The sequence below is a fragment of the Triticum dicoccoides genome, chromosome 1A, assembly GCF_002162155.2.
Source record: "Triticum dicoccoides isolate Atlit2015 ecotype Zavitan chromosome 1A, WEW_v2.0, whole genome shotgun sequence".
Lineage (NCBI taxonomy): Eukaryota > Viridiplantae > Streptophyta > Magnoliopsida > Poales > Poaceae > Triticum > Triticum dicoccoides.
Window position 1 is genome coordinate 67,119,683 of NC_041380.1, and position 10,979 is coordinate 67,130,661.

The 10,979-nt window shown below is 46.0% G+C and overlaps 2 protein-coding genes and 1 pseudogene across 2 annotated transcripts; 2 read left to right on the forward strand and 1 right to left on the reverse strand.

Moving 5' to 3' along the window:
- LOC119363461 lies at nucleotides 1-1,267 on the forward strand (annotated as a pseudogene).
- A 222-nt stretch (nucleotides 1,268-1,489) lies between these two features.
- LOC119351501 lies at nucleotides 1,490-2,142 on the forward strand. Its single transcript, XM_037618609.1, has 2 exons — nucleotides 1,490-1,669; nucleotides 1,780-2,142. Exons 1-2 carry the CDS (start codon nucleotides 1,490-1,492, stop codon nucleotides 2,140-2,142), a joined length of 543 nt encoding a protein of 180 aa, XP_037474506.1.
- Nucleotides 2,143-5,447: 3,305 nt separating this feature from the next.
- LOC119351517 lies at nucleotides 5,448-6,519 on the reverse strand. Its single transcript, XM_037618610.1, has 2 exons — nucleotides 6,073-6,519; nucleotides 5,448-5,988 (listed from the first exon to the last, which is right to left on the reverse strand). Exons 1-2 carry the CDS (start codon nucleotides 6,411-6,413, stop codon nucleotides 5,448-5,450), a joined length of 882 nt encoding a protein of 293 aa, XP_037474507.1. The 5' UTR covers nucleotides 6,414-6,519.
- Between the last annotated feature and the right edge of the window lie 4,460 nt (nucleotides 6,520-10,979).

A 10,979-nucleotide genomic window follows, 5' to 3' on the forward strand; every position in this document is an offset into this window, starting at 1 on the left:
ATGTCGATGTCGGCGCTTATCTCTGCTCTCCGCGGCGCCGGCCGTCAGAAGCTCTCCACCGGCACCATTGTCACCACCACGCAGGTTACCGGCTCCCACTTGCTCAGAATCGACGGGTGCACACTGAAGACGACGGCCAACGGCACGCTGGTCAAGTCAGGCACCTTCGGCGTCGGCGGCCACAACTGGCGAATCGAGTGCTACCCGAACGGCAACATGGGTTACGACGGCTGGCTCTCCCTCTATGTCGAGCACGCCAGCCATAGCAAGACCGGCGACGCAACGGCTTGTATCTGCATGAGCATACTCGACCACGGCGGGAAGCCATGGCGCACCAAAGGTAACATCGCAGCCGAAGCCAATAAATACTCGAGCTCCAAACACATCTGGGGCTGGGGAAACTTCGTGGAGACCAAAGACCTGGACAAGGAGAAGCAGTTCAAAGATGACGGCGTGTCCATCCTATGCGACGTCGACGTCCTCGACGTGCACACCACCGACTACCGCGCCGGCCTCACATCGACATCCACGGGTACCGTGGTGCCGCCGAGCGAGCTGCACCAGCAGCTCGCAGATCTCCTGTGGGAGTCCAAGGAGGGGGTGGACGTGGAGATCGAGGTCGGCGGCGAGACCTTCGCGGCGCACAGGTGGATGCTCGCCGCGCGGTCGCCCACCTTCAAGGCGGAGCTCGCGCTGACCACCGCGACGACGAGGCTACGCGTCGACGGCATGGATGCTGCAGTCTTCAAGGCCATGCTTCACTTCATATACACGGACGCGCTGACCAAGGAGGTAGAGCTGGCAACGATGGCGAAGCCGCTGCTCGTGGGGGCGGACAGGTACTAGCTCGAGAGGCTGAAGCTGATCTGCGAGGAGGAGCTGTGCCGCCACATCGGCGTCCATTCGGTGGCCGCCATGCTAGCGCTGGCGGAGCAGCACTGTTGCCGCGTGCTCAAGGAGGCTTGCACGCGGTTCCTCTCCGAGCCCGGTAATCTGAAAGCAGCCATGGCGACGCGTGACTTCGAGCAGCTGAAGACGGGTTGCCACCCTGCTCTCATGGAGCTCGTCATGAAGCAGTATATTGCCACGGGGTGAATAGCTCTCATGCGACGTTGTTGGTGTGACTTGTCTCTCATGCGACGTAGTTGGTTGTAATCGCTCTCATGCGACATCTTCGTTGGAAAAAATAGCTCCCATGCGACACTGCTGCCTAATCCAAAGACACATGTTTAAAACTCGAATCAGGTAAGCGGGACCCACAGCATGGGACCCACTAACTTATCCAACTCAGCATTGGTCAGGTGAGTGGGACCCATAGCGTGGGACCCACTAACTTATCCAGGTCAGCATTGGTACAAGAGGACACCGAGCCGTGCCCCGAGCCGTGCAGCACCCGAGCCCATCCTCCCCCCTCCCCCTCCCCGACCGTTGTTGTTCTTTTTCTCCGGCGACGACGCGCAACAACGCCGTTCCGGGCTGCGACCTAGCAATGTCGAGCTCCGCTTCAGCCTCCCGCCGCTCATGGCCGCGCTATGGCGCAGTGCCCATGACAAGATGTCCTGCATGCCCACGTATCGCACCCCTGAAGCGGCTAGTCACAACGACCGACAAGAATGGCAACCTTGGGCGGGAATTCGTGAAATGCGAGAGCAAACCAGAGCAGGGAAAGGTGAGATTTTACTTCTCAATATGCCAATTTTGGTTTTTGTCTCCCAATTTCATATTTGCCCATTTTTCCCCATCGGATTTGGGATTTAGGGTTCATCTTTCCGATTTCAGAAATTGAAGCAATGCACCCATTTTGAGTGGCTAGATGAGTACATAGAGCGGATTCAACTGGAGGGTGCATCAGGGGAGCTCGATTTACTGTTGGAGGCGGAGAAGTTGGGCAAGTTTGGATCGGGCGCATCTGGATCCGGGGCCCCTGGATCTGGCAATTCCATCGGGGGCGCCCGCCCTTCCATTGGTGCTACTGTGGGGGATGCAGGAGTGACGGCAGAGCTGAAGAAGCTGAACAAGCAGATGAAGAAACTCATCGAATTGCAGAAGCAGGGCAATTTGATGGGGCTGATGGCCGCACTTTTTTATGTTTGTGTAATTGGTCTCGCATTTGTTTATGTGATGATAATTAGTCGTAAGTGAATAGATTGGGCATCATTTGTAATCGTAATGATATGTACATTTGAATAAAAGTGTTGCGCTGTATGAATTCAGCATGTCCTCTCCACTCTGTTTCGGCCCCGTTTTTTAGTTCTTCAGTTCGTCATCAGTTTCAGTTTCAGTGGTAGAGGGAGAAAAGGAAAAAAAGGTTCGTCCACAGTTGCCCGAAAAGGCCAGGCCCATATAGAAGTTAGGCAGGGCCGAATAGAACATATCCAGGCCCATTGATAAAAGGAGTGCAAAAAGAGTGCACACGGTCATTGACATCGATATATCTTTTCGGCTTTAGATCATTTCACAAATTTTAAGTTTCCTGCAGTCATCTTTTTTGAGATAACTCATCTGATAATTATTTGAGATATTTTTATGCATAAGCTATTTGAGATAATTATTTGAGCAGTCTTTGTGAACCAAAAAAGTTGCAATTGTTTGGTTCTAGTTTATTTCAACCAAGCACCATTTCTTAATATATTTTTTTACTTGTGCTATGGTGTTTTCAAAGTTTTTACTCATGTGTTTCAACCGAAAAAGGTTGTGCCCCTCTCAAAAAAAGAAGACATCTAGTGTGCCCCTAGTAGCATCTCCTTACAACATAGAGGGGCATCCCCTTACAACCAGGGGCGGATCCATACTTGGTCATGGGTGTACACCCAAATCTTTTGGCTAGACATTTTTATATATGGTGTATACTTTAATACATTCAGTGCCCAAATGACCTTTCTCGCTAATGCCATGTTTGGCAGCAAAAAATGACATAGCAAGCATGATTTAAACATCAAACAACACTTACGCATGTCATCAGCACCAGATAATTAGCATTTTTCTTGCCCATTGTCTTCAAATGCATTGTATACCAACTGTATGATTATGTAGTACAGTACATAATCTTTATTGTCAATTTCTTGGTAACGTACATTTTAGATACCAGATCAATTGTTTTTTAGTACACATGGCCACATAAATAAAATGCAATGGAGAAACTTTAGGACCGAAAAAACATATAGATAGATAGTGGGGCATCGGGTACCCTAGTAGCATAGATAGATAAAACATATAGAGGGGCATCCCCCCACTACATATAGTTCATAAAACATGAAAGTAAAATAATTAAAACTAGATATATAAAAGACACGGGCACACACGCCCGAACCAACACAAACACAAACTAGAGCCCCAAACTAGATAGATAGAAGACTCGCCCCTTGAACAACTCCTTGGCCCCTCCTCCTTGCCACTCCTTGGCCCCTCCTCCTTGGGCCCCTCACTCGTCATCCTCCGGCATCTGGTAGGGGAGGGTGTGCATGCCGTTGGGGTGAGGGAAGATGTGGTGGAAGTTGGTGAAGATGTTGTAGGTCGTGAACGCGATAAACTCGCATCCACACCAGAACACCTCCCCGAGGAGGTGGTGAGCGTCGTAGGGGTTGGTGAAGGTGACGTAGAGGCCGATGACGAAGCCGTTGGGGCCGGCGTTGCCATCGTACTGCTCGTGGAGGAGGAACATGGGCGGAGTGCCCGGAGGGAGGTGGCGGTAGCCGGCTTGGAGGAAGAAGCGAGCCAACTCTCTAGGGCCCCTCCACCTAGAGATGGCCCACACCCTCAGGCTATTCTCGACGACGACTCCAGCCGGGTACTGCCTCTCCGGCACGGTGCGAGGGCGACGGTAGGTAGGGCCGTTGAACTGCATGGTGGCTCGAGTGGTGGATTTGGCTCGAAAAGAAGAAGGGGAGGAGGCTTGAGAGATGAGTGTGAGAGGATGAGGAAATGGTGCCCTTTTATAGCCGCGTTGCAGCTGTGGTCAATGTGTACACGGTGCCTTCTGGATCGTTTTCTCTTCTCCGTTCGCACTGGCATAAGTAATTGCGGGCATTAATTCAAAAAACGGCGGCCAGAGCATCCAAAGAGGCACGGGCAGCATAGGCGAGTTGCATCGTTTCGTGCACTTGCATCGGCGGTGACAGGCCCGTTCATCCGCGCGTGACACTGAAAAAGGAGCTGCGCCACATCTGCACCACCGACGCGTCCGTGTCGTTCAAACATGCATTTGTTAAAATAGCTTAGATGCGACGTACCTATACGCTGCGCCCTTGCCGTGCTTTACTGCGTCGATGCGTGCATGCAATGGCGGGCTAGGTGTTCACGAGCAAAGAATAGCTAGGCTGCGACGTTGCATGGCATGCATGGGACAGGGATGGCCCACATGTCATTGACCCTCTCGCATGCAGCCCATCCCCCTCTCGACGGCCGTGCGCACGCACGCCAGGCTCTGCCGGGCCCGATCCGCTCGGCCCAACGGTCACTTAGATGATCCCCCGCTCAACGTCATCTGTTCGTCAGAGAGAAAAAATGGTGGCCAATCAGATTGGAGCCCACAGATCGCCCCCACGGAATCCTTCTAGAAGGCCTATCCGACGGCCGCAGTTTGGCGTTAGGGTTAGATCGACGGTGGACGTTTGGCGCTAGGGTTACATGGGGTTTGGAGGCAGTCAACGGGGTTTTGAAAGGTCTGACCGAACATTCAAATGTGTATAACTAATTCAAAAAAAATCTAAAAAATGAAAAACTTGCGCATATAGCCTTTTTATGTTACATAGTTATGATATAAAATGATAAACTTGATCTAATGATCTTTGCTTGAAAAAACCTTCACAAATTGGACTATCTCGACTGAGGTTGCATGGAGTTCACAGGAGTGAGAAGAGGGTTTGAGGTTTTGAAAATGCAAAAAAATCAAAAACATCACCTTAGCTTCATTTTAGAGTGACTAAGGAGGATCTGAAGTTATTTTTGCATTTAAAAATTTTAAACTTGTTTTATTGCTAACTTTGTATTAAAGGGTGTTTTTTCAAAAATAAATTAAATAATATGAATACTTATTCAAAAAAAGGTGAGACTTCATATTGATCCTATATAGGTATAATATAAGCTAAGAAAATCTTTTTTGGGTGATTTTGAGAAGGTCGAAAAAACTTGCTTAGAAATGGGGCCGTTTTCCCTTACTTTGGAGCCTGTTTGGACAACATTGTCCGTAACTATGAGTTGGAATTCACAAAAAGGGTTGGATTTATAAACTAAAGTGCATAGTAGTACATAAAATGATGCAACATCACAGAACAAATAAATGAACTCAAAAAATATTGGAGATAGGTTCAAATTTGAATATCGGTTCAAATTTGAATATCGGTCAAATCAACATCATAGCACATAAGTTATCACATGAAAGAACATAAGTTTTCACATCAAATGACAACAAACTTAAGTTTTCACATCAAATTTGAATGATTTCGACTCTATTTCTTTTGTTTCTTTCTACCACTCGATTTCTTCTGCTTTTTTCCACCGTTTGGTTCCACGGCGCATAGTTTGTTGATGCTGATGCTCTTGATTTTTGGCCCCTTGCAAACTCCACTAGGCCCCCTCAACTTTTGCACCTGACCATGTCCCACTTCTTCAGTTTGCACTTCTGCAGATTGAGTAGATGGCACACATTGTTCAACTACTTCAGTTTGCAACTCAACACTTGGCAGCACAACCTTCAAACATGGCAACACAGTTGTCAAAGCAGATTCGAATGGCAGCACAACAGTTGCTTCATCTGCAACAGTTTCAGATTGCCCTAGCGTCTGCAAAACAGATTCAGTATGCATCACATCGTCCAAAACACAAACACTTAGCTCATGTTCAGCAGTAACAGTTTCAGTTAGCTCCATATCTTTGTCACCAAACATTATCTGCTTAGTGCTCTTCCTTCTATAGCCACTGAGTCTTGCTTTTTTCACTGGCCAGCATTGTTCAACAACAAGAGGTGGGGCTTTTTCTGCACGCTTCCTCCTAAAAAATAAAGCATTTGACTTGGTTAGATACTAGAACAAGTAGCAAAATCAAAAACTTGCAAAAACAGTAACATAAACATACTTTGGCCTCTGAGGAGTGTAGATGCACTTGGATGAACCAATTCTGTGCCCAAGTACCTCACACAACTTGCACCTATTTTTGTTACCTTTTTGAGCCCTTTTGGGCTTATCATTCTTTTCCTTTTCCTTTTCCCCCTTCTTACTACAACCACCTTTCTCAAACCAAGCTTTGAATCTGCTCTGTTTAGGCCTCCCAGCCTTTCTTCTAGTGACAGGGGGACACAAGGTAAATTCTATTTCCACCTTAGGCCACTGAGATTGGTCAGTCAGTGCAGGAATTGGACTTGCATATGCAGCTTTGAATTTTTGTACTGAATAATACTCATGCAAATATGGGTGCATATTTAACCTGGGTTTAGATGCCAAAAAAAGTATGGAATGCTCACATGGTTTTCCAGTGTGTTGCCACTCTTGGCAAGTGCACTCATGCAACTCAGTATTTACCACATGCCTCTTGCCACTCTTTGTATCTCTAACTTCAGCACCCCACAAGGAAGATTTCTCAACAGATAGATGTGAAAGATTTCTACTCCTGTTGACCACCTGTTGTACCACTGCTGGAAGCTTGTCCACTTCCAAAATATTAGCAATTTTTCCTCTCAACTCCCACAAACGCATGATCATGATCCTTATTTGGTCCACCATGTCATGCACAGGCAAGTCTTTCAAATGCTTCACTTTGTTGTTAAAACTTTCTGCCAAGTTGTTATTGATATGATCACATTTTATGGCAGTATTAAAACCTGATCTATACCACAACAGAGAATGGTGGGTGTTCAACCATGAAGCAAATTCATTATCACTACATGATGCCAATATCTTACCAAGGTGATAGGAATGTGCCTGTCTGGTGTAGGATCTTGCTGCTGGCCACATGCGCCCAAATTCATCTCCTCTAAATTTTTTTATCAGATTCATCCACATATGTCCAAAGCACTCCCTCTGCTCGGCATGGAGGAAAACATTTTTTACTGCATTTTCCAACCCTTTACATGCATCTGTGTGGATGGCCAAAGGAGAAACTGGCCCTATGCATCTTTTCAGTTGCATCATGAACCATATCCATGATGCCTCTGTCTCTGATTGAAACATTCCTATTGCAATTGGGAACATCCAGTTGTGTCCATCTAGAGCATTGCATGCAGCCAACTGACCATTCCACTTTCCAGTCAAAAACGATGAGTCTATGCTCAAATATGGACGACAACCTGCTTTGAATCCATCTATGCAAGGCTTCAAACACATAAAAAACTTGCTGAATAAAACCTTGCCATCCTCTGTTACCTCTGTATCTATCTCCACCACACTCCCAGGTGACCTCTTCTCCACCTCTGCTTTAAAACTATACAACATCCTAAATGTATTTGCCCAGTCACCATACAATGATTTCATGGCCCTTTGTTTTGCTTTTCACACTGTGGTATATTGCAGCTGGATGGGGTACAACTTCTCCAAGTCAACTTTAAGCCTCTTTGCAGTAGTGTTTGGAGTCTTGGCTAAAATAGGAGTAATCTTCTCTGTAACCCAAAGCTGTGATGTCATCTTTGAAACTCTCTGTGAAGTGGTCATACATGTATGCTGGTGTGGTATTTGATTTACCCTTACTGTACTTCCATCAGGTTGTAGTCTGGCAGACAAGTACCATTTGCAAGGATTGCCACCACCATCATAACCTTTGCACCGAGCATAAAATTTCTTTCGATCAGTCCACATAGTCTTGGCATCAAACTCTTTTTTCACTGCATAGGTCCTGAAAGACATCCTAAACTCCTTCATGCTTGGCCACAACTTTCCCACCTCAATAACTGGGTTCTCTTTGTCATACAAACAAACCAGCTCATTATCATCTGCATCATCCACATCATCTGCAGCCTCTCTCATCAGGTGTTCTTCATCCTCATTTGCATTTCTAGGGCCTGTGTTACCTTCAGCTGGCAAAGAACTGTCATCCTTCTCCTTATCTTTGTCATCAACTTGAATGCCAAACATTTCGGCCATATCAATGTCAGATATTGGTGTAATGACCAAATCTGTTTTTTCATTCAACTCTACTACATTCCACTCAACAACAATCTTCCTAGCACCATGGGTTCCCTCCTCTCCATCTGCATCAATCCCAGTATCTTCAGCTACTATAGTCGGTTCAGTCAACAATGCCAACATCTTCTTTTGTGAAACCCACTCATCATCTTCCATCTGTGCAGCCATCTTTGATGGCACATAACCAACTCTGGAATGAGTTTGCAGATCAATTAGCTCTGCATAAAATGTTACTTGTTTGCTTGCCCATCCTCCTTGCTGATCAATTTCAGCAACCATGGATTCTCCATCTTCAATTCTCACATATTCACCATTATAGTTATCGAAACGTTGCAGAGATACCTCTTGTTCTGGACCCCAAACAATACTCTCCCCAATTCTCTTCACCAAATTGCCCACGGCCTTCTCCTTCATGATCTCCAATTCCTGGGGATCAACATCTGCAAAATCGACATCCAACCTCACGGTGGTATCTCTATCAATGTCTTGGACACTGCCATCACTGAGCTTGGCTTTACAGGGAAAAAATTCCACTATAATTGCGAATGTGGTGGCAGAACCTGAACCTCCCCTGTTTTGTCAATGGCAGGCAGCGGCGGCAGTCACTACCAAATCGAGTTCGATTCTAAATCGCCAAGAAAAGAGGGTGGCATTACCGATTTGAAGCACTGTCTCCTCGGGGCAGCCCGTCTCCTCGCTCCATCTCATCTAGCCCTCGCTCCATCTCCTATCCAATCAAGCAACAGGGGCAGCATGAGACCACAGATTTATTCAAAATTCAGTGGAATGGGAGTAGTGTTTGGAAAATACTCACTCACAATAGCCGCTGCAGGGATAGGCGCTCCACCACCGGGCCGCGGAGAAGAAACAACCCCCGGATCCAATGGAGCCCGATTCTAAATCGCCAAGAAACAGAGGGCAGCATGAGGCCACAGATCCCCCAAAATTCTGGGGAGTGGGACTAGGGTTTCGGGCTCACCTCGCAATAGCTCTGCCGCTGCCGAGAAATGCGCTCCACCACCGCGGAGAAGAAACCACTGGCGGAGAAGATGCTTACGGCGGCGCCGCTCGCCCAGTCCAGCACGGGCGAGTCGAGCACGGTCACACAGTCACCGGTCGAGTCGTGGACGGTTGACTCTTGACTACGTGGCCATAGGTGGACCCCACCAGTCAGAGCACATAACCCCCAGTGTCCTAACCAAATCTCAGCCTAACGGACAGCCAACTAGCCGCGTAAATGGTGTGTCGCATGGGAGCTATTTTTTCCAACGAAGATGTCGCATGCAAGCTATTACAGCCAATGACGTCGCATGAGAGACAGTTCACACCAACAACGTCGCATGGGAGCTATTCACCCATTGGCGCGACAGAAGCATAGCATAGGGCCCCTGTAGCTCCTTGCAGGATTAGTGCGTTAACTGGGCTCGTATGAGTTCTCGTCGCTAGCAAGATGCATGATTTCCACTTTTCAAGTTTCAACAGACATCCAAGTTCTGAAAAGACTATTATTATGTAGACAAGCTTTAATTCATGAGAGAATTTCTTATTTAACACTAGCTTAAACTTTTATTCCCTATTTAACACTGGAAAAATATTTTTTCCCTATCTAACACAGCATTTAAATTTTGTTCCCAATATAACACTTTCATCTTTTTTTTATGCGAACAATGTTAAATGACATGTGAAATGACAATTCTACCCTCATACATCTATTCAGTTCTTTTATTTATTCTGCTGTCCAATTTAAGGGTAGAATCCATGGTTAGTGTAACAGAATGGTGTTATATTCCTGGAGATCACACATACGCTAACTCCCTACTGGATGGATTTTTTAAGCTCGCATGCACACAGCACACGCACGTATAAAACAACATGGCCGGGGGGCTTGCTTGATTGACGGCTCGACTAGACGAAACATGCACACGACACACGCGAACAATACGAGGACACGCTGAGTTGATTACAAAAGGACTGTGTCGTGCCTTTGGATTTATTTTTATTTTTTTGAACCGTGTCGTGCCTTGGGATTTTTAATTGCTAGTATTTCTGATTAGGGTCACGGTTCAGTGTACCTATATATCAGCTGCCAACACAAGCTAGCCTTTTCAGAGTACCAAACTCTATTGTATACGAATCAATGCATACACATGTATGCGTACAAGACACGGACAGACGAGTTGGATTTAATTCCAACATCGATGTTCTTGTGCAAGCGGATTGTGGGCCGGTTGAAGCCAATGAGAATGACTTTGACCTGACTTAGGTCCTTCTAGTGCCAGGGGTAAACTTGTCATTTAACACCATTAGGTCAAAAAATGTACGGAAGTGTTATATTGGGAACAAAATTTAAAGTTGGTGTTATATAAGGAAGAAATATTTCTTCGATGTTAAATAGGGAAACGAAATTTAAAACAGTGTCAAGTAAGAAATTCTTTCTTAATTCATGGATTTGAATGTGAGTGAGTGTGCACGGTGATGTCCGTGTCTGTGTTTCCAGAGAAGATAAGCGTTGAGAGGGCACGTCCTGCACGCATGTGCATTAAGGCATATGAACCCACTTTTCAAAAAATGCATTTTAAACACGTTTTAAAATGTCAAAAGAATCAAAAGAAAATTTCACGCAGACATCTTCGCAATATGTGTGCTCGGCACAAAGTTTTGTGAGAAAAATTATTTTTTATTTTGCATTTGCAAAAAATAAAAAATTCAGTGCTTCTAAATAGTGTTCCACGACACTTTGTTTTGTCTTTTTTGCACAGGTTAAAGAAAAGGTTGTTTTTCCGCAAAACTTTCTGAGTGCACATAGAATACGAAGATGTGTGTGAGAGACTTTTTTTAGAATTTATTGGCATTTAAAAATAAGTATTC

Coding starts and splice junctions, on each gene's coding strand:
- LOC119351501 (XM_037618609.1), top strand. CDS start 1,490: ATGTCGAGCTCCGCTTCAGCCTCCCGCCGCTCATGGCCGCGCTATGGC. Junction 1,670..1,779: donor GCAAACCAGAGCAGGGAAAG/GTGAGATTTTAC, acceptor TTCCGATTTCAG/AAATTGAAGCAATGCACCCA.
- LOC119351517 (XM_037618610.1), bottom strand. CDS start 6,413: ATGCACCCATATTTGCATGAGTATTATTCAGTACAAAAATTCAAAGCT. Junction 5,989..6,072: donor TACACTCCTCAGAGGCCAAA/GTATGTTTATGT, acceptor TTTATTTTTTAG/GAGGAAGCGTGCAGAAAAAG.